The sequence below is a fragment of the Trypanosoma melophagium genome (genome assembly GCF_022059095.1).
Source record: "Trypanosoma melophagium isolate St. Kilda chromosome Unknown ctg3segment0, whole genome shotgun sequence".
Classification (NCBI taxonomy): Eukaryota; Euglenozoa; class Kinetoplastea; order Trypanosomatida; family Trypanosomatidae; genus Trypanosoma; species Trypanosoma melophagium.
This window is the reverse complement of record NW_027125162.1, coordinates 190,365-211,837: the sequence shown is the minus strand read 5'-3', so window position 1 is coordinate 211,837 and position 21,473 is coordinate 190,365. Positions and strand designations below refer to the sequence as shown.

At 41.4% G+C, this 21,473-nt stretch overlaps 10 protein-coding genes across 10 annotated transcripts; 9 read left to right on the top strand and 1 right to left on the bottom strand.

The window, feature by feature from the left end:
- Positions 1-183: 183 nt before the first annotated feature.
- LSM04_003744 (uncharacterized protein) lies at positions 184-759 on the top strand (the record flags this gene model as incomplete). The annotated part of the gene is made up of 1 exon (XM_067337008.1): positions 184-759. The coding sequence occupies one exon, from the start codon at positions 184-186 to the stop codon at positions 757-759; it is 576 nt and encodes a 191-aa protein (XP_067189742.1).
- Positions 760-1,333: 574 nt separating this feature from the next.
- On the top strand, positions 1,334-2,797 carry LSM04_003144 (UDPGP family; the record flags this gene model as incomplete). Its single annotated transcript, XM_067337007.1, has 1 exon — positions 1,334-2,797. The coding sequence occupies one exon, from the start codon at positions 1,334-1,336 to the stop codon at positions 2,795-2,797; it is 1,464 nt and encodes a 487-aa protein (XP_067189709.1).
- Positions 2,798-3,206: 409 nt separating this feature from the next.
- On the top strand, positions 3,207-4,436 carry LSM04_002472 (Mitochondrial substrate/solute carrier; the record flags this gene model as incomplete). Its single annotated transcript, XM_067337006.1, has 1 exon — positions 3,207-4,436. One exon carries the CDS (start codon positions 3,207-3,209, stop codon positions 4,434-4,436), a length of 1,230 nt encoding a protein of 409 aa, XP_067189670.1.
- Positions 4,437-4,890: 454 nt separating this feature from the next.
- Positions 4,891-5,241, top strand: LSM04_007653 (Roadblock/LAMTOR2 domain; the record flags this gene model as incomplete). The annotated part of the gene is made up of 1 exon (XM_067337005.1): positions 4,891-5,241. The coding sequence occupies one exon, from the start codon at positions 4,891-4,893 to the stop codon at positions 5,239-5,241; it is 351 nt and encodes a 116-aa protein (XP_067189928.1).
- Positions 5,242-6,005: 764 nt separating this feature from the next.
- Positions 6,006-7,385, top strand: LSM04_002432 (uncharacterized protein; the record flags this gene model as incomplete). The annotated part of the gene is made up of 1 exon (XM_067337004.1): positions 6,006-7,385. The coding sequence occupies one exon, from the start codon at positions 6,006-6,008 to the stop codon at positions 7,383-7,385; it is 1,380 nt and encodes a 459-aa protein (XP_067189668.1).
- Positions 7,386-7,859: 474 nt separating this feature from the next.
- On the top strand, positions 7,860-9,623 carry LSM04_006192 (uncharacterized protein; the record flags this gene model as incomplete). The annotated part of the gene is made up of 1 exon (XM_067337003.1): positions 7,860-9,623. One exon carries the CDS (start codon positions 7,860-7,862, stop codon positions 9,621-9,623), a length of 1,764 nt encoding a protein of 587 aa, XP_067189857.1.
- Positions 9,624-10,365: 742 nt separating this feature from the next.
- LSM04_007563 (uncharacterized protein) lies at positions 10,366-12,162 on the top strand (the record flags this gene model as incomplete). Its single annotated transcript, XM_067337002.1, has 1 exon — positions 10,366-12,162. The coding sequence occupies one exon, from the start codon at positions 10,366-10,368 to the stop codon at positions 12,160-12,162; it is 1,797 nt and encodes a 598-aa protein (XP_067189923.1).
- Positions 12,163-14,617: 2,455 nt separating this feature from the next.
- LSM04_005388 (Alkaline phosphatase D-related) lies at positions 14,618-16,375 on the top strand (the record flags this gene model as incomplete). Its single annotated transcript, XM_067336999.1, has 1 exon — positions 14,618-16,375. One exon carries the CDS (start codon positions 14,618-14,620, stop codon positions 16,373-16,375), a length of 1,758 nt encoding a protein of 585 aa, XP_067189821.1.
- A 331-nt stretch (positions 16,376-16,706) lies between these two features.
- On the top strand, positions 16,707-17,175 carry LSM04_008812 (uncharacterized protein; the record flags this gene model as incomplete). The annotated part of the gene is made up of 2 exons (XM_067336998.1): positions 16,707-16,804; positions 16,908-17,175. 2 exons carry the CDS (start codon positions 16,707-16,709, stop codon positions 17,173-17,175), a joined length of 366 nt encoding a protein of 121 aa, XP_067189975.1.
- A 2,138-nt stretch (positions 17,176-19,313) lies between these two features.
- LSM04_001393 (uncharacterized protein) lies at positions 19,314-20,075 on the bottom strand (the record flags this gene model as incomplete). Its single annotated transcript, XM_067336997.1, has 1 exon — positions 19,314-20,075. The coding sequence occupies one exon, from the start codon at positions 20,073-20,075 to the stop codon at positions 19,314-19,316; it is 762 nt and encodes a 253-aa protein (XP_067189619.1).
- Between the last annotated feature and the right edge of the window lie 1,398 nt (positions 20,076-21,473).

Genomic DNA, 21,473 nt, shown 5'->3' with positions numbered 1-21,473 from the left:
ATTTTTTTGTTAATATGAAGTTGAGGAAAATAGTTAACCTTGCTGGTAAAACACTTGTACATGTAAAGCAGATTACTTTGTTTTTCCTATTTTTATTCTCATTCCTATTCTTTCTTACCCCCATTAATAACTCATCTCTTATATTGCCATCCAACTTAAAAGGAAAAGAAAGAAAAAAAAAGTATGGGGAGTCGTCGTATTGGAGGCAACTCGCGTGTCCTTCGCAAGAAGAAACTGAAGGTATCAAAGCGAAGCTCCACACAGAATGGAGTCTCTTCCTCCTCTTCAACAAGAACAACAACAGCAGGAATAATAGGAGAATTCACTGTGAAGAAAAAAACAGTTCTGCGGCTCAAAAAGTCCGGGACGCGGGCATCCGCAGAGAAACAACGTTTAGCCGCCCTGCGATCTCTGCGAAAAGAACGCAGTCAACTCTTAAAGCGGCAGGCGGCGGAGCGAATGGTGTTGAAAGAACACACAAGAGATTTGGAGGCAAGACGCCAGCGCATACGAAAGGGTGAGAATGCAAAGATGGAGCGGCGAGAACTTGGAAAGTACATTCGACAATTACAAGCGGAGCAGACAACAAAACATCAATCGGAACTGCGGGCCATTGAGGAGGCGATAAGAATACAGGACAGTACGAAGCGGTCTGATACAAAACAAGTGGAGGAAGACTGGGAAGACATAGAAGATGATGATGTGGATGAAATGGATGAAAATGAGCTGCAGGAGATGTTTGCTCATTTAACTACATAGTGTTGCGATAATGTAATAGTCGAAACGAAGAAGAGTGGATTGAGATGGCAAAAAAAAAAAAAAGGACGACCTTTTTGAGAGAGAGTGTGTGATGCTTACGTTTTGATGTGCAAACGTACATTGCTTATTTTAAATCCTGTCCCTCATCTGAAGAAGAAGGAGAAAGGTGAAGGGTAAAAAAGCAGGAGAACATGACGATTAAATCAAACACGTTAACGAAAAAGAAGAACAAGAACATGAAAAAAAGAGTAGAGAACGGAAGTGAGTGTGTGTTTTAATGGAATGACTCTCACAGAGAAAGAGAGAGAGAAATAAAATTTTATGATTTGTTTTAACAACAAAGTATTCTTTTTCTCCTGTATTCCCAATTATTATTATTATTAGTATTATTAGTATTAGTATTATTATTATATTTCCCCATAGACCCTTTCTCTCTCTCTCTCCCTTTCTGTCTATATTTTATCCTTACTGAGCAAAGCGATTCCATTTTACACATTTTAAACGCTATTTTTATTTTTTTAGAAAGAAAGGAAAAGAAACAAAAAAAAGAGAAATCTAACTTTTTTATTCAAAAATGTCACATATTTCCTCTGCAGTCTCTCCGCCTCTTTCAGAGGCCGCTGCAGCTTGCCAATCAAAGATGCAGGCAGCAGGAGTGAATGAAGCATGTATACGCACATTTCTCTCTCAACACGCTGTCATAAGCAGTGGACAAACAGGTGAAATACCAGAAAGTGCTATTTCTCCTGTTAATTCTCTTGACTCTCTTGAAAGTATTAATGTGCCCTGTGCTACACATTTGTTGCAGCAAACTGTAGTTCTAAAACTAAATGGTGGTCTTGGTACAGGTATGGGCTTACATACTGCCAAGAGTCTTCTCCCTGTAAAAGAAGGTAAAACATTTCTTGATTTTACAGCATTACAGATTGAGCATCTTCGCAAGACGTGTAGTGATCGATTACGCTTTATGTTAATGGACTCCTTTTCAACTTCCTCAGATACAAAATCTTTCTTAAAGAAATATCCCCGAATTTATGAAGTCTTTGATAAAGAAGTTGAATTAATGCAAAATCGAGTTCCGAAAATTTTACAAGAAACTCTGTTCCCAGCAAATTATGAACAAGAACCCTCATGTGAGTGGACTCCACCAGGGCACGGAGATCTTTACACCGCACTCTATGGTAGTGGTAAATTGGATGACTTATTGAGAAATGGATACCGGTATATGTTTGTTTCAAACGGTGATAATCTTGGTGCTACACTTGATGCCCGTCTTCTTGCATATATGCAGGCAAATAATTTGGAATTTATTATGGAAGTTTGTGAACGTACTGATTCAGATAAAAAAGGAGGTCATCTTGCATATCAGATGGTTAATGTTGATGGCGCTGCGGGACAGGAACGTCGTTTAATCCTTCGTGAATCAGCACAGTGTCCGAAAGAAGATGAGTCAAGCTTTCAAGACATTAATAAACATCGTTTCTTTAACACAAATAATCTTTGGATAGAGCTTAATGCTCTCAAAAAGGCAATGGATAGCCACAATGGTATATTACCACTTCCTGTTATTCGAAACTCAAAGACTGTAAATCCCACGGACAGCAGTTCAGCAAAAGTATTTCAACTTGAAACAGCGATGGGTGCAGCTATTGCATTCTTTAAAAATTCAGCAGCTGTAGTGGTTCCACGTGAGCGATTTGCCCCTGTTAAGACGTGTGCAGATTTGCTTGCGCTACGCTCTGATGCTTATAAAATTACAGAAGATCAGCGTCTTGTGCTATGTGAAGAACGAAAGGGTAAACCACCAGCAATTGATCTTGATAATAGTTATTACAAGATGATTGATGGTTTGGAAAAACTCGTAAAAAGTGGCGTACCATCGCTTCGATTCTGCAATAAACTGACTGTAAAGGGGCCAGTGGAGTTTGCTGGTGATGATGTTGTGATAAAGGGCAGTGTGACAATCCATAATAGCAAGAAAGAGCCGTTGGTCATTCAACACAACCGTGTGCTATCGGATGAGGTTGTGGAAGTATAGCAGTTTTTTTTTTTTTTTTTTTTGCAGGGTGTTTTTTTTTATTGTTTTTCTTTGAATTACTTTCTTGCGTTTTTTTTTCTTTTTATGTGTGTGTGTGTGTGTGTGTGTGTGTCCTTGTGTAATGAAAAATGGGGATAATGTAAAGAAGAGAGATAGTACTACTCATTTGGGAAAGGGGAAAAGGAAAGAGTGAAAAAAGTGAATAAATTGGCGATCAGCAAGAGAAAATAACATTAAGAACAAAAGAACGCGATAAGATACCAAAATAAAATAAAAGAAGAATAAGAACAATAAATATAACGTGTGATTTTTTTTTTTTCCTCTCTGATGATGGTTTGGTTTATTATTGTGGTTCTATTTTCTTTTTTTTTTCCAATCTTACAATCATATAGGGGGATAAGGAGGTGTTATGATAACGACAACACCAACAGCAACAGATAATATTTCCTACGCAGCTTTAAGTGGTTGCAAAGGCTCAACCACTAGCTCATCTACGTTGTCTTCAACCAATGCAGTGAGTCGTGGTCTTTCAGATATGCATGTTCCCACTTGGCTTGGGCTGCTTAGTATGAATGTTATATTTCAGACTGTGTTATTTCACCCTATGAATCTTGTTATTTCTCGCAAACGTGTAACAAAAGAAGATAATCCACCTTCTGTAATATCTATGGTTCGACAGATTTACCGTGGTGATGCGACAATGGGAACAGGGTCTAATGCGAAAGGTATGCGTGCTCTTTACAGAGGATTTGGTGCCGCTCTTGTTGGGAATCTAATTGGTGAATTGAGTCATCTCCACACAATGGAGTCTGTGCGGGAATCCCTGGAGAGTGCCTCTCCTGATGAACCGAAGAAGGAAGACTCTGCGGAGGGGCCAAACTTCAACACCAACAGTCTTGCCGTATCCGCGGGCGGTATGATGGGAGAACTCGCCGCCCTTCTTCTTGTCACCCCAATAGCTGTTGTGTGCAATCGACAAATGACATCCGGCTATGGCATGACGGCTGGAAACACGTACCGCACGGCGTGGAGTACGGCACGGGAAGTTGTTGGACTTTATCAACAACCCGCCGGCTCGCGCTTTGATATCATACGGCGTGGTGTTCGCGGTTTGTACGCCGGTCTTCTGCCCGGCATTGCGGGGATTCCCGCGAGTGGCATGTGGTGGGCGCTCTACAGCCAGTCAAAGGCAACACTGTACACATGCACACAGCCAACACTCACACGATGGGAGCAGGCGAGACTGCAGAGTAATCAGGGAGAGGGTGCAACAGCCGAAAAACAGCAACAGCCAGTGTGGAAGCAGAACCTATTTCTTTCTTCCACAGATAATCCAGCCATTAATGGTGCGGCTGGTATTATTGCGAGTGGTGCAACAGCAGTGGTGTTTAACCCGGTGGATGTTCTCCATACACGATTGCAGTCATTACCGCCATCAAAGACTGGTGCACAGGGAACTGTACCATTTGGACGTGTACGTCAAATTACAGGAGATCTTATTCGTACAGAAGGATGGCGGGGCTTCTTTAAGGGAACGGTAGCGAGTACAGGTGTTGCAGTTCTGAACGGTGTGGTGTTTTCGTTGTTTTTTGAACTTACCAAACTCGGTAGCGATCGAGAGTTCTTAAACCAACTTTAAATAGCAGGAAAGGGAAATAAAATAAACATATAAAAAAAAAAGAACCCAATATTGCAGTTTTAATATATATATATATATATATAGCTTCTCTTGTGAAGTAATATTTTTGGATGGTTGCCACATTGTGAATTTGGTGATAATTTTCTTTTCACTCTAGTGCTGTTGTGGATCTAATCCTATATTTTCAGAAACCATTTGTCATGTTTTTTTTCTAATTTGTGTCCTTGATGCTCAGCTCTGTTTTGTTCTGTTTATACGGATTTCTCTATTCTTTAAGTGTTTTTGTCTTTTTTTTATTATTTCCTCTTGTGTTCTTGTTGTCGTTTTTGCTCCTTCCTTTATTTCTTTTTTTCAATTGATTTCTTTTTTTTTGTGTGTGCTCTCAAAGAAGCAACAGGAAGGACGCAACGAACTCGAGTAGGAGAGATAGAGAAAGAAAGACACACAATACAGAATGGCTACGCTTGGTGGTGCTGACATTGAGGAACTCGTTAAGCAGATAACAGATCACCCTGGTGTACAGGGATTAATCATTGTAAACACAGATGGTATTCCAATTCGACACACCTTTCAGGAGCATTCCCGCCTGCTCGCAGTGCAGTACAGTGCGTTGTTTCAGAGTTTGGCAATGAAAGCCAGGAGTGCGGTGATTGACTTAGACAACAACAATGATCTGTTATTTCTGCGTGTTCGATCACAGAAACACGAGGTACTTGTGGCACCTGATACCAAATATCTACTCATCGTTATTCAGCAGGTAGATAACGCTGGTGAGGTTCCCATTGGAAACGGAAAGAAGGCATAAGAATGTCAATTAATTTAGTGTGCGAAAAGAATCAAGTTTTTACATACTGGATTTTTTTTATTTTTATTTCGTTCTTATTACGCATTCCTTTTTCCTCTTCCTCCTCCATATCCCATTTTCTTTTTTTTTTGTTTTGTTTTATTGCTCTTCTTTCAATGGGAGTACTCTTATGAACTAATTAGACGTTGGAATGAGTGAAAAAAAAAGAAAGAAAGGGTGCCGGTAGTAGTGATGATGGGGGGAAGGGAATTATTGCAAACTGAGCCTGAGAAGTAATGGTACTCGCTCAGATTACTTTTTTCATTCTGTCTATTTTTTCCCCCACTAACTCTTTCTTCTATTTCCATTATCTCTCTTTTTTTTTCCGAGATGTACGTATAGGTGAAGAGTGAATGATATATTAGTCTGTCACTCATTTTTTTTTTCTTTGTATCTCTCTGTGTGTGTGCCTGTTTTCGCAATGTTATTTTTGGTTCCTCTTATGAGAGGGAAGTGAAAAAAACACTTTACTTCTTTGCATAAAATACATGCTTTGGTTGCTTCTATCTTTTCTTTTTTCTTTTTTGTGGGGTAGGAAGGGAAAGTGATAATCAACCATTACAAAAGAAAAAAGAGGTGTGTAGATTATAAAGTGTTATAAAAAGATAAGGTTTCTTTGTATTTTTTTTCTGGATTTTTGAGCGAATAAAAGAGGAAAGAAAAAAAAAAAGAAAAAAAGTTAAGAGAAGGGGAATTGCTTCTCATCAAGTCACAATAGACTACAGATGATGGCAGATGATTACCAAAGTGTGCTTGCCAATGCTCTTCAACAGCTGGAAACTCTGAAGTCGCATGTAAGAGCAACACAAATAGAACAAGAACGCAAAGAGTCTTTATTACGAGAACTACAGGCACGCTTAGAAGAATTACAGGAGCAAAAGGAAAGTGTATCTCAACAAATACGTGAGGTTAACGCTGACACAGCTATGATTATAAATGAGCTACGTGTTTTTGAGGAATTAGAAATGCTAGATTGTATGCTTTCTGAAAAGAATACGCAATTATTTCTGAAACAGAATGAACATGAAGCGTTACTTCAGCAGTTAGCTAACATGGAGACGGCTTTAGGTGCACCTAGGAGACCTCATAAAGCCTCAAAAGAGAACTATGATAATAATGATGAAGAATCTGATTGGAGATATTGTTGTGATTACTTCCTTTCTCAAGTAGAAAGTACGAACCGCTATTCTCTTCTTCAAACCTCTCATTTAGTGAGTCATCCGGTTTCTGTTTTTCAGCAAAGTGTCCGTAAAATGTATCGAACAGCACGGGAGAGAGAAGAAGAACTTGCTATTCAATTTAATTATGTGAACACACAATTAGAGCAAGTCTCATCACTAGATGAGACATTACGCAGTCTTGAGAATAATTATAAGCGTGAAGTAGAAAGATTAAACGATGAAAATCAAGAAAGGGTAGAAACCATGAATAAGGTAGCGGCAACTGAAACTCTTAAACTTCGTAAAGAACTTAAAAAAGTGGTAGATGCACATCATGACCTTATGAAAGGTCTAAAAGCACGAGGTATACTTCACGTGGACGGTATATTGTTATCCACTCCTTTAGCAAATGTTAGGGATGCAGTTTTTTCAAAGTCTACAAATCGGATAAATGTCCCTCTATATGATAGTACAAATGATAATTCTGAGGATACATGTAAATCAGAGTTAAGATCTGCAGTAGTTCTTCAACAATCACATCTGCGTAAAAAAAATGTAGACCTTAATAGTACTAAAACCGTTCCTGTCATTTCACCTCTTCCTTCTAATAACGATGATGATAGTAATAATAATAGTAATATCAATACTTACAATGAGGTGAATAGACCAATTGGCATAGATGCTAATTCTACGTCAAGTATACTAGATCCAGAGATTGAGGAACTTATGTCTCAAGTCGCTGCAGCGGAGAGAGATGCGCATAGACTTGAGCAGGGTTATGAAACACTGATGGAGGAGGCTATTAGGTCTCGTTCCGAAGATGAAACAAGGAGAAGGGATATGGAAGCAAGACTTTCTGCAGCAAAAGATGTTCTGTCAATGCTTCAGAAAGAGAAATCTGAATGGGAATCATTACAGAAGCAGATGTCTTTATTATTGCAATAATACATAAAGAGGAAATTAGGGCTATTCCTTTAAAAGGGAAGCAAAAGGAAATGAAAAACGAAAAATGTTGTTCTTAGTTTGTGTTTGATTTATTTATATCTCAAGATGTCTGACGACAAATGAAAGTGAGAGTGAGTGTAAATGAAATATGAGGATGAAGTTTGAAGGACAGTAAAAAGTGATATGTTTTTCTTTTTTACCTTCCTCATATACATATGAGGTTTGTATACATGTATTGATAACTTAAATCGTATCGTTTATTATTGTTTTTCTTTTTTTCCCCGTTATTTTTGTGTTTCGATGCCATCGTATTTTTTTTTTTTGATTTAGTAATATCTGTATTTTTCTATCTTCTATTTTTTTTACCTGCCTAATGTATGACTCTCTGTGTTTTTCTTGTCTTTTGCTTCTCCTTATCCATTCTTTTTTTCTTATCCACTCATATGACCAGAAGTGACTGGTTGTGAGTACAGGATGAACCGCCCGGGGCAATCGAATGACGATAGCACCCGAATAGATAATGGCCATAACAATAGCCGTTATAATGATAGCAGTGTGAGTCCTCTGTTTAGTAAAGACATGGAAATTAATGAGATACCACTCAGTGCCTCTCCGCATATTAATAAGGAAACGTTTCAGAAGTTTCTGCGGGAACTTGCCCTACGCGGGGATATTGTATTGCCCACTATTCCCCCACACCAACGTGAATCCCTCCTTCAACTGGCGGCCACCACAAGTCCTGCGTGCCGTGTGCTTGTGGATCCCAGCGGCACTTTACACCTGCGCAGCGACGGGGCCAACCCATACTTGCAGGAGGAACTCGCCGCGGAACTGCACCGACTGCACACGGAAGGCGTGAAGGCCGCACGGGATAATCCACTCGTGTTGGAATGGGGCTTTATAGATCGCAATATACACCGCGAGGTAGTGACATTGCTGCAGCTTCTTGGATTTGATATGGGTGTATTTGTGGGAAAGCCGTTATTTGATGGAACATATTTGTATCGAGTTGAGGTTGCACTGCACTATCTCCCGCGATGGGAGGAGGAGCGGCGGAAACTCATTGACTCTGCTTTACAGGGAGATGCAGATCCTTTTCCAATTCCACTGGCAACACTGCGAAATCCGCGTGTTATGGGTGTGTACAGACGAGAAGTACGTCCTTTTTTGTATGAATGGAATTGTAAAACAACACGATGTTTGGTGAATATTTCACGAGACTCGGAAGGAAAGCTACCGGCAGATGTACGCGCATTGGGTTCTGTCTTTTCTCTACGACATGAAGTGAATGCAAATGGACAGGTATTCTTTAGACGATGGACACGGCATTTGATACAGGTATTTATCAAATACGCAGAGGAACTTAGGCGGCAAGACCGAAAAGGTGTTGAAGCTACTTTGGCCCGATATAACTACGATCTTGATCCTGTAGATGCGGAGGTTATGACACCGCATTTTGGATTTTTTAACTATTGTCTTGAGGAGCGGTACTATCGCAAAGACATAATGGAGTTGGAGGACCTCGCGCGTCGTGTGGGTTATTTTGTGTTTGCAATCATTGAGAATGGTTTTGCTCTGGTTGCGGCAACAGCGCGGCAGAACCCGGTGTTGAGTGATAACTACAAACTTGTATTTCCAAAGCTTAGTGGACCATTAGAGAATAGGGTGCCGGCAGTTGCGTCTAATAAAGATACTCATCATCATAATTATCATCATATGCAACAACAGGAACTGCAAATGAATGAAGAAGCGCACGCAGGTAATCGTTACAATAATAATAATAATGGAATCGCAGGGGATCGTCCTATTGGAAACTCTAGCAGCAGCAGTAGTAGTAGTAGTAGTAATAGTAACACCACCAGCAGCGATGACAACGAAATAAGAAGAAGAGGCAGAGATATCGAGAAAGATCGAAATAATATACTTTCTGCTGGGGCCATACAAGCAGGAGAAGGGAGGATTCCTCTTCCCGCCCTTGATGTTTCTGGTTATACAGCAGAACTCAAGAGGGAATCACCACGAACCTTTTCCCTCGCGGCAAGTGCTCTGTACGACACAATTATGGGAAAGTTGCAACGCACTTTACCGCCTGGGTGGAATGTGCGATGTGGCCCTGGAGAAGTGTTTCTCCTTGATCACATTAGAGGACGGGCGCATCGTAGAGATTCCCCTGTAGTTTCAATGGAATGGGCGGTGAGTCAGCGGGAGCTCTATAATGTTGCAGATTCTATGCAGTAATTATTGCTACTTGTTGTTGTTATTGTTTTTTGTTTGTTTTCATGTATTTCAATCTGTTTCCACTCCTATGTCTCTCATTCTTGCTCTATGTATATATCTATTTATTCATTGCTTCTTTATTCTTTCACTTGCTGTATCCCTTCTTGTTTTCTTTTTTCTTTCTTCATATATAGTCTTATTTACCCACGTTTTCAAGTAGCAACCCCTTGCAAGAGGTGTAACGTGTCTACGCACGAGAGGAAACAGTGTTGTTCTCGCTTTACTGAAGAGGGAAACAAGGAGAAAGTGTGAAATAAGAACGAATAGCTGATAGAGAAGGAGAAAGAGAAAGGTAATAATCCTGATAACAATAAGTGTGCATACATCAGAAGGTTCAAATTAGGAGAAAAAGGGAAAAAAAAGAATAGGGGATAACAGCAAACGGGAAGTATTTGAGGATTTATTTTCTTCTTTCTTATTGTCGTTGTTATTTTCTTTCATTTACACACACCTACACATCATATATACACAAGGTGTTTTTTTTGCTGTTTTGTTTTCCTTGAGCGTCTGTTTGTGCCTCTTCGTGTAATTTTTTTTTGCCAATCAGCTGTATATATATATATATATATATATATATATATATATATATATAACTGATAACCAGTGTGAGAAAAAAAAAACGGTAAGGGAAGAAGAAGAAGAAAAAAAAAAACGACCCTTCTAACATTTATCATCACCCCTGCTCATTAAAGAGTAGGGAGATATGCTGGAAGAAGCAACTCCGCGTGCCCAACTGCATCTTCACCGAATTCTTAGCGGATTTGGTGGCGGCACTAATGGAGATATTGCAACAAGAGTGGGAACATCAATTCGGAGTTCTCCTCCGCAGCAATTTATGACAAAGAGTCGTGTGAACTTTTTAACACAACAGAACAACAACTTACTATTATGTCAGAATGAGAGCCGGGAGAAAACTCTCAGTGCAAATGGCACTCCGAACAACAATGGATATCGTATTTCCGCAGGAAAAAATGTGGCAATGTCACCACAGCGGAGGGGTATATCGAGTTCGTCGCGGGTAAAAACTCCCCGTATGTTGGTAGACCTACTGGAGTTTCCACAAGAAGTGGACTCACGAAATCATTCTTTTCGTCGAGATACAAGCTCGCAAAATACTTCTCAGAAACCCCGACGTATTGTAAGTGTTCCAAGTGCAAAACTCACTTTACTGCAAGATTCATCTTCGAGAGAAACGGATGTAGGGGATTTAGTGACAAGTACGCACACACGTCTTATTACCAGCAGTATTAGCCCAGGAAGTGATATACTACGTCGTATGCGGCAAGTTGAAGTTGATGAAGCATTCAGCCGCGAATTTATGGAAGAAGTCATTAGTTGTTACTTAGAGAGTGTGCAGCTTTCCATAGCTCGAGAAGAAACGTTATCGAGATTATTAAAAGAAACTGCATCTACATTGGCGCAGGTTGCTCGGTTTCTCCGAACACCACCTGAAGAGGTATTGCGAGACCCAGAATGGCATTTATTACGTGTTGGAGATAATACGATGCAGGACCATCCGTTAAGTATGGTTGACATTCTCTATTCTCTGCAGCGTTTTCCTGCCACTGTGGCGGCTAATTATGAGCGTCTGATGTCATTAGCGCATGGTGTAACGGAAGTAGAGGAACCAATGCCAATGCTTTCTATACCCCAACCGCACCCACAACAACAATTACAACAAAATCAACAGAATCAACAACAGCAACACGAACAAACCCAACACCAGCAACAAGATGGGAATTTGTTTGGACGTCGACCATCGTCAGTGTTTTCCCGTTGTGGAAGCCTTCATCCATCCGGGTTTCGCCCATGCCATCCTCGCAGTGGGCAGATGAGTCCGACGGGGGCAATGATCATGAATGCGAGTCTCGAAAGCGTGGAGGACACGCCCTCGAGCTCAACGATTATGGCCCACACCGTCATGCGGCGGATGGAGCGGGAGGCCGACACCGCGTGGGCGATGGAAGACCTGCAGGAAGAAAGCGCCTACTGGCAGGAAGAAGCGCTGCGGGCCATGTCCGAGGCAGAGCGATATATTCAGATGGCCTGCACACTCCTTGGCTTTCCACACTCCACCACTTCCGCTAATGGCGTTGGGGATATCGGACCACGAAGGATGTCTATAACCGCCGTGGGCTCAAATTCACAGAGACTGTTTGTACATCGTGTGTTTGTACAGCTGCTTATTGAAAAAGAAGAAGGTGAACGGGGCAAGATTGAGGCTCAAGAGGCAAAAGAGTGGTGGAATTGTTGGATTACCACATGTAGTACTGCTTCGCTGGGAGACTCCTTAAAGAGGAATGCCTTTTCGGTAACTCTTCAGAATGGGGAATTAGCCAAAAAAAGTGAAGATAGCATTAGTTGCGTACATTCTGTTGGTGAACTAGTAAACACGACACATATGGATGATTCAAAGGAAGAAGGAGGAGTGAGCTCTACACGTCCTTCTGGAGACGAGATGGCTCTATGTAGCAGTACTGGCGAAGATGAGGTTCATTAAAAAGGCAAATGTTCTGAAAAAAAAAAAATCCCTTTACTCAATTTATATTTTATTTCAGTAAATGAATTCACATTTGTTCTACATTCCGGTTGAAAAATAAAATAAAAATATCTTCTCTTCTAAAAAATGGGCGATAACAACTTGCGAATATACGAACCGTTTCTTCTGGTTCCTTGACTGTTTCCTATTCTCAGGGTTACCTCTTCTTTCTTTTCTCAGGTAATTCTATTGATGTCTCTGTATGCCTCTACCTGCTAGATTAGAGGAGTATATATACACACACACATATATATATATATATATATATATATATATATATTGAAAGCTAATAGACGGAGGTTTTGTTGTTTGATCCACGCGAAGATTACTGGTAGTCATTCTTATTAATTGTTGTACAAACCCACACACACGCACACATACACAGGCGGAAACATATAACCATATATACGCACATACTTATTATCCCTTTCTCGAATTTTTTCCTTAATCTTCGGAAGTGTGCGTCCTTGTGAATATGTGTGTCTTTATATTATATGTTTTGTCTCTGTGTGTGTACTCGTAGTTTGAGTTATATGTATATATGTATTCTTATCAGCAATGATATGAAGGTAGTATGGGGGTACAATGAGGAGATGTGGAGAAGAGAAGGGATTTGCTTTTAATTGTTCTTTTTCCATTTATTTTATTCTTACATTTTATCTGCTTGATTTCTTTCGTTGATCTTTTTTTTTTCCCCTTCTTACTACCCTTTTTTTTTTTTTTGTGCGCTTAGTGGAAATCTAGAAGACAATGAGAGAAGTGGTACTCGCGCAACTGAGGAGTGGAAATATAAGAAAGAAAAAAGAAATAAGGAGGGAACAAAAAGAGAAAAAAAAAGAAATGAAAATGAGAGTAAGGGAATAACGCACTAGGGAAGTTGAAATGGGTAAGTAAAGAACATAGGAAAAAAAAAACACGGAATGATGTTGCTTCTTTATGCTCTTCATATACTCTGTGAGTGTGATTCTTATTATTATCAATAGATTTCTTTTTTTTTTTCTCAGTTTTGTTTTTCATTTCCATATTTCTGTGAAAGTTATGACTCTGTTCTTCACTAGTATTTTAATCTCTCTTGTGAGATAATCTCCCCTTATTTTTCAGTTTCTTTTCTTTTTTTTTTCTCTTTGTTTGGTTGTTTGCTATTTAATTATCTTTTTTTGTTTGTTTATTTCTGTATCTGTGGGGTAATTTTCGGTTTGTGTGTCTGCAGAGGGTGTCAGTCACGACGATCTGAACATCATGAAATCAGTCATACATCCGGAATGAGGTGTTTCCCCGTTTAAGCGATATTGGAGAGCAAATCAGGATGAAAAGAAAAAAAAAGAGGAGAAATGTCATAATGCAGTTCTGAATACAAAAGAAAGTCTCAGTGCGGCTTTTTTTTTTGTTTGCTTGTTTTGTTTTTTCATTGTTGTGTTTTTCATCTTTTTCATCTCAATTTTATGATTTAAGATGTATTGCAGTTACGCTTAAATACACGCACACATGCACAGACACACAAGTACGAATTATCTTTGTCTCCAGTGTTTTTCACAGGTGTATTCATTTTTTTTTTTTTTTTTTTGTTTTTTTTGTTTTGCTCTTCTTTTGCTTCCGCTGCTGCTGCTGCTGTGGCTTCTGTCTCAACTTTTTTTTTTGATTCCCCTTCCGTTCCATCTCCTGCCCGTATGTGGAACCGTATTCTTTCGTTTTCTCTCTCGTTTGCTTTTTTTTTCTTTTCTGAAGTATCATTCTGTGTTGGTAATGTATGTGAATGAAAACAAATCCCTCACATTCACATACATTTTGTTTTTGTTTTTCGTTCGTTTGCTTGTTTGTTTTCCTTTTTCTTCATTTTCGAATACTTATTCATTTTTACACAACCAGACACAAAAACACACACATATATATATATATATATATATATATATATATATATGTACATAGAGAGAGAGAAAAAAATAAAGCGAGAGAGAGAGCGAGGGAGTGGATGAGAAGGATATGGAAGCAGATACACATATATCAACAATGTCGTTGTATTGTTTCCGCTCTAGTACTGTACCTGCAAGCGTTGTAGTTATTTCGTAACTTGCCAATACACTTTTATCTTTCAACACAGAAAACAGGTACACTGTACGTGCTTGGGTGGGTGAATCGATACTACTGTTACATATCCGAACACATGTATTTATTTTATAATTTTTCTCTCGAGTCGTTTTTTTTTTGTTTTGATTCTTCCTTTACTTAATTACTTATTAAATCGGTTACGAGACTTTTATTGTTTCTGTTGTACCATTTAAAAAATTGCTTGATTGACTTTTTTTTTCTTGGTGTTTTTCTCAGATAAAGCACAAAAGTAAACAATTAAATAACATCAAAAGGAAACACACTCTAAAACATAGAAAGTTTAACAATAAGCGATAAAAGAAATCCAAAAATGATGTTGAGAGTACGTCTTTTTGCTTTTTCATTCCTGCTGTTATGGATACTTGGAGGAGCTATCATGGGAAAGGCGTATGGAACAAATCACGAAGTTGCACAGATTGTTTTCATCAGCTGTAATAAACACGACAAAGAACAGAGTTATTGGGATATTATAGCATCCACTGTGGAACATAGAGATCAAGTAAAGTCCCGTAATACTTCTCCTGATCATATATTAGGCAGTTGCTCCGCCATTACTCCTGTGGATGCACTTGTGTGGTTAGGAGATGCTGTGTATGCCGATAACTTCTCCTTTTGGAAGGGATCAACCCCGAATACCGATATTGAGATTATGCGGTCTAAGTTCGTCCAGCAGCGAAATGCCCCAGAGTATATGGCATTCCGTCACACATGTGTGCGTCGGCGTGATTCCTCTCAGTTAAAGTACTCAAATGAAGAGGAATCGTGTATTGTTGGTGTGTGGGATGATCATGATATGGGCAAGAATGATGGTGGGGCGGAATACACAGGGAAAGATGAAGTACAACAACTTTTTCTGGACTTTCTCGGCGTTGCCAGGGAGGATATACGACGTAAACAGCAGGGGGTTTATAGTTTTGAAGTCATCCCTTTTAGAAGTTTAGAAGCCCAATTGGGAGCAACTAGTAACAATAATAATCATCATCATAATCATAATGCTGATGGAAAACAATCCACTATTACATCTTTAGCATTAGAACAGCTGCAGCGTTTGTATGATGCGGCGGTGTGTGTTCTTCTTCTTGATGTTCGTTACTTTCGTGATCCCGCCAACGCTACTCGTAGTGGTGATATGTTGGGTGAGTCACAGTGGCGATGGTTAGAACAGCGGCTCCACAAAGATGTGGCTGGGCGAAACTCGCAAACAGGCCGTGAACGGTGTGCTATAACCGTTATCGGTAGTGGAATACAAATTATTATGGATGAGAAAGTAACGGAGAATTGGGCCGCCTTCCCAAAATCACGGGATCGGCTACTCATGCTGCTGCGTAAGTACCGCACAGAGCGTGTATTGTTTGTTAGTGGGGATGTACATTTGGGTGAGATTGGAATGGACAGGATGAACAGTGCTATACGTACACTTGGCTACCCTGTCATTGAGGCAACAAGTTCTGGACTAACACATAGTTCAGGAAAGTTTTTGGGATTGCCTACGCTTATTAATATCATTTTTCCCTCTCCTAGACGTATTGGAATATATGTTGAGCGCAATTTTGGGGTTTTACAGTTGACTGTGAATCCTGAGTTTGAGAAGTTGTTCTCCACAGGGACTAGTGAAATAGCGAGAGATCGTCTGGAAGAGTACATTAACGTATCCATTTCAATTCACAGTATTCCAAAAAATGGACAATCGGTTTTGTACTTGACAGTTCCACTAAGTGCCCTCACACTCGATTCGGGTTGTCAGTTTTTGAATGCGAATGTTGATGAATTTGGTAAAGTTGTAAATTCAAAAGTTGGTATGAGTCGAAAATGCAATGAAATATCAGAAGATGGTTATGATAGTGAATCTATTAAACCTCAACACTATCCTTCTACTAAACCTACTCCTCTTCTTACTGGTATTACTCAGTTTATTCAGCGTCATGTACTTCCAAACTATACGCTATTACAAGTGGTTTCAAGATCAATAGCTACGTGTGTAATGGTTGGAATAGTAGTGATAATTACTATTGCTATCTATTGTTTTTGTTGTCGTAGAAATGTTTCAGGTAAATCAAAGGTTGCGTAATGATGCTTCCGTATCTTTCGTTTTTTTTTTTTTTTTCATGTACTTTCTATATTTGCAAGCGTATTCGTTTTTTTGTTATTTTTTGACGATGCTGGTGTGGGTATACGTTTATATATATATATATGAAAAAGAAAGTGAGAGAAAGGAATGTCTTGTTATTTGCATACATGGGAACTGAGTGGCTTGTTTTCTCCTTTACATTATTTCATCGTACTTTTTTTTTCTCGACCATTGTTTGTTTTTTTATTTTGTTTTTAGATTTTTCCCCGAATGCCGCCGTTTTCCGAGTGGGGCCCGCCGCCGCCCCGTCTTTTCCGCCAAGACGCCAGCGATGTCGAGGCCACAGCGTTTCTGCTTCATCACCGTCGCGGGAAAAAAAGTAAAGGGCGAAACCCGACAACGAGCCCCACGACGAGCGGCTCGCGCCTCGTGCAGACTGGTTGCCGGGTTTCATCCTTTCCCCTCTCCTTCTCACCTCCTTTCTATCTCTCTCAAGTTCAAAGTCCCTGAGCATGATATTTCAGGCCTCAAGGTTCAGCGCCTCGGGACGTAAAGTGCCCCTCGAGCCCCGCCGAAGCGAAGCATGCCGCTCATGCCAGCCCATGCATGTTCTCCCGTTTGGAGAGGGACGCAAAAAGTGGTTGTGTTTTTGTGTTGGTGTGTTGCTGTGTGACGTGCATGTTTGGAGTGCATGCCGCGCCGCAACTGTCGTCGGACAGGAATTTCGACCAGGCCAACGCGACTGCGTTCGGAGTGCGATCCCGTTCAGGATGAGCCTCCAGGCGTGCTTGTATATATAGGTGCCCCACGCCGCCGTGAGCCTTCGCGTTTGGAATGCCCTTCCCCCGAATGCAAGAGTTGAACGCTGAGCGTGAGCCGCGCAAAACAGGACGGGATGCGAGTTTGCGTGGAAGAGGGGAAAGAAAGGAGTCACGGTGTGTGAGGGGAAGAAGTGTGGCATGTCAGTCCCGTGCCTGTGTTGGGTGGCTTGGCGCAAAGAGGTCCGAGAATCACGTTGTGGTCAATGCAAATGCCTCGATGGTTCACATCACATTCCCAAAAACACACAGTGATAGAGAGAAAGAGAAAGTGGCGGGGAGGCACGGCACACCAACCATAACAGCCGCACACGTTAACTGCAGCCCAATCAACAACAACAGAAATAAACAAGGAGAAGTGCAAACACACCACAGAGTCAGAGTAGAATCAAACCGCACACATGGCTCCATGCTCTCTTCGCCCAGCCCCTCACCATCGCTTCGCCAGATTGCAACTCACAACAGAGGGAATCCCAACAGTGCACCCATGTGCGGCCCCAATCACACAACACCGCGAAGGAACCGCACCTTCACTCCAGCCCCTCAAACACGCGGCAGGGGATATCGCCACACCGACAGTTAGCGCACCGCAAACACATCAGCGTCCAGCAGAAACACACCAACCACCGAGAATCCGCAGCGGCGCGGTCCAGCAACACAGAGTTTCCATCTCACCCACATTCCCATGCCAGAGAGGCACTAAGGCATACACTAAAACCCTACACTGAGTCACACACCTGCAGAGAGGAACAGAAAACACAAGAGCAACGGAAAAAAGAAAAAAAGGATACCAACAGCACACAATAACACACCAATCACAGCTGACACTCCCAATTAGAGCAGCATTCACCCACACCAATCAAACCATTGCATCAATACGCACCCCAAAAAGAAAAAAAAACAAACCCACTACGTGAAGCCGAAGCGGATCAGTCTCAGTCCCTCCCCGCAGGCTGCAGTCACTCAAGCAAACCACACAACACACTACACCACAAGGGCAGAGAAATATGCTCGTGGTCATGCCGTGAGTGACACCACCAACAGAGAGAGAAGGCGAGAACAAAGAAATGTGTTTTCATTACGTGGGCGGTGCGAGGAGAAACCCCAACACACACACAAGGACACACATAGGAAGGGCACTCTCAAACACCCACAACCCACCAATATTTTTACCAAAATAAAAATGTAAAGAAAGAAGAGAGTGACTGCGTGAGGCAGACACAGTAATAGAGCAAAAATGAAAAAAAACAAAAGAAATTCATGACTTAATGTGGCTGTGATGCCTGAAGACGGTCACATCCACTTTGTGTTTCATAACGAGTATTTATTATATGGTGAAAGTATAGTGACCAAGTATTCACTGTTTGCATAGCCTGCAGCTTGCAATTAGCAATAAAAAAGAGATTATCACACAAAACCCAACACACACAAGGTGCATGGGAAACGCAAAAGAGAAACACACAGCTGCACACACACAGTGCCAATTAATTATGAAAAGAAAACACACACAAAAAGAAAGAAGGGAAGAGTGTATAAAAGAATTGGTCTGTTGAGGACTGCGTGTCTGTACTGATGCACGGTGCGGGAAAACACAAAGCACCACGCCTATTGGTTAGCTTGAGGAGCACACTACCATATGCAGCAGAACAGACACGCACACACAGCACCACACAGGGGGAAAACAAACAATAAAAACAAATAAAATGAAAAGAAAGCCGTGATCATCATGTGAACATGTTCAGGAGACAAGAACACAATTCCCTGCAGTTGGTGTGTGTGTCTTTCGTACAGGGCGAGCAATGGGAATGATGCACACACATGATGACAGTCCACACACACACACCAGGCACACGCAGTGAACAGCGGGAAAACAGAACCCAGATAATGCGAACAAAGAAAAAGAACACTCCATCACAAAAAAGATGGTTTGTCGTCTGATGAGCGCCATAGGGAATGCAATAGATGTATCCATTTACAAACAAGCAAACAAGAGATTTATCGCACCGGAAAAAAAGAAACATTTCAAGATCCATTAAAAAGAACAGTGACCTTACAACGCACACCCATGTCCAGTCAAACAAAGGTTAACACTGTGCAGCTGTGTGTCATGGAAACACCAATCAGCACACAAGAGTGCAACCCAACACACACAGCAGAACAAGAAGCAACAAGGGACTGTGCGACAATGCAGGACTTCTGCTGCCATCCTTTGCCACCGTTGGTGAGACGTCGCCCAATTCTCCAGATGGTTGCCCAGTTGTGGCCTCTTGACGTCCATGAGTTGGTGTTTCCTCAGATGGAGGAAGGATTTTATTAACCTTCTCATTAAGAAGAGTTGTCGCATTACCCGCCATATTTGCGCCCTCCTCCGCCCCCGCCGCACACTGCAAAGCCGTTTTAGAGCACTCATCAGCACTTTTTATCACTCCAAGAGCCCTTTCCAGTCGTTCCTTGCTTCTTGTAGCAACCCCATACTTTTCCGCATCAAAACCCTCAATTCCCATAACATAGTACAAAGTCATGTATTCATCCCGATCAGATTGGAATTTCTTGTAAACAGTCTTCAATTTATCCACAGCATCACTTGTATTCTTAGCTGTCACCCTTATCCTGGCAACCGCTTCCTTCGTCTTCCTAACAGCCACATTTGTTCTTTCTATTTCGAGCCCAAGCTGCTCCCTAAACATTCCCTCAGTTCCACCTTTCGCCCTCCAGGCGGTTAACCAATCCCCTAATTCCTCGGCAAGCTTAATGTTTCCTGCCGCAAGAGTCCTGGTATGGACGTTATAACGTTCACAAAAACTTATTTCGCTGGACAAATTACGACGATGCTCTTCGATCTCATTGCTCAATGAATGCATCTCCTTTGCCAATCCATTCATTTCTTTTACCAATACATCCTTACTACGATGCCCACTTGCAGCACCAACGTGGGCCACAGACACAGAGCACTGCAGAAGTACCAACAGGCACACCAGACGGCGCAGTTGGACGAGCATCCTTGTTATTCAATTTCACTGTGGGTTGCTTGGGTCTGCGGTAACAAGGAAGAAGAGAAAAAGAGTAAGAGACGCACAGTTAACACAGAAGGCAGAGAGAAATGGGCGAAGGGCACCACAAACACAGAGAGAAACAGGACAACAACAATGGGACTGAAGATGCAACAACCATGGGAAAACATGGAACCCAGCGTAACGAGCACCACTGGGATACCCTGAAGGCAAATAATTGAGTGAGGTATCCATTTACAAATAAATCACACACACACACACACACTCGTTTTGCATAAAATACCAAAAAAAAAGAAAAAGGAACACACCAACCCCTCACACAAAAAAACCAACAACAAGCACATCCCACGTCACCCATCCATGCTCCACCAGTAAGAGCATCTCTGGCCGCAATGATGCGGCAACAAGAAAACCACTGCTGCCACCCACACTCAGCGTTTACTCCCAACTGCAGGAGAAGCACTGGGAACTGACAGAGTGCCGAATAACAAAACAGACACACGGCAGCAGAGTCCATCAAGGGGCAGAGTAGAGGAGTGCTGCACAACCCGCCTCGCCTCCAACTTCTCCTTCCCGTGCCCTCCAAAAAGCAAAAACATACACACATCCCCCACCCCCTCCACAATGTATATGAGGAGGGTACGATCACATATATACCCCTCAGCACCCCATCTTTCTCCAACATCGGACCCCCATCCCACAGAGTGAACGACACACGGGCAAAGCACAACTCTCTCAAAGCAGCGGTGCCACTCCTGAGACAATTCTTCAGACACAGAAATGGAGGAACATATTCCAAGGGTTAAACCATCAGATGTGCACTGCAACACTGGTTTGTTTTCACTGCAGAACATGTTGTTGTGCTTCATTAGTTCATCCTTGCTTCTTTTGCGCATGTCTTGAGAAGTAAATTACATCCAGACTGATTCTCCCAACTCATCACATAGATTCTGCCATGCTGAAATTTGCTTTTTTTTTATTCCTCGTGCCTTTATGGGTCTTACCCCAACGGTGTGGCTACCAGCTTCTCACCGTAGAGCACCAAGGTTGCTGTCTATGAAGAGCGCTGTTTGAGAGAAAAATTCCTTCGTTTTGTGGGATCCTCAAGCTCTTGTAATATTTATTTTGGTATTTTGGGTTTTTATTATTTGGGTTTTGTTATTTTCAAGTTTTGTTTTATTTTATTGTTAGAACCAATCTATGAACAGTAAACAGTCTACGAGAGATTCTCTACTCCCACCATCCTTTCCCAGAGCCCGTCGGCCACTC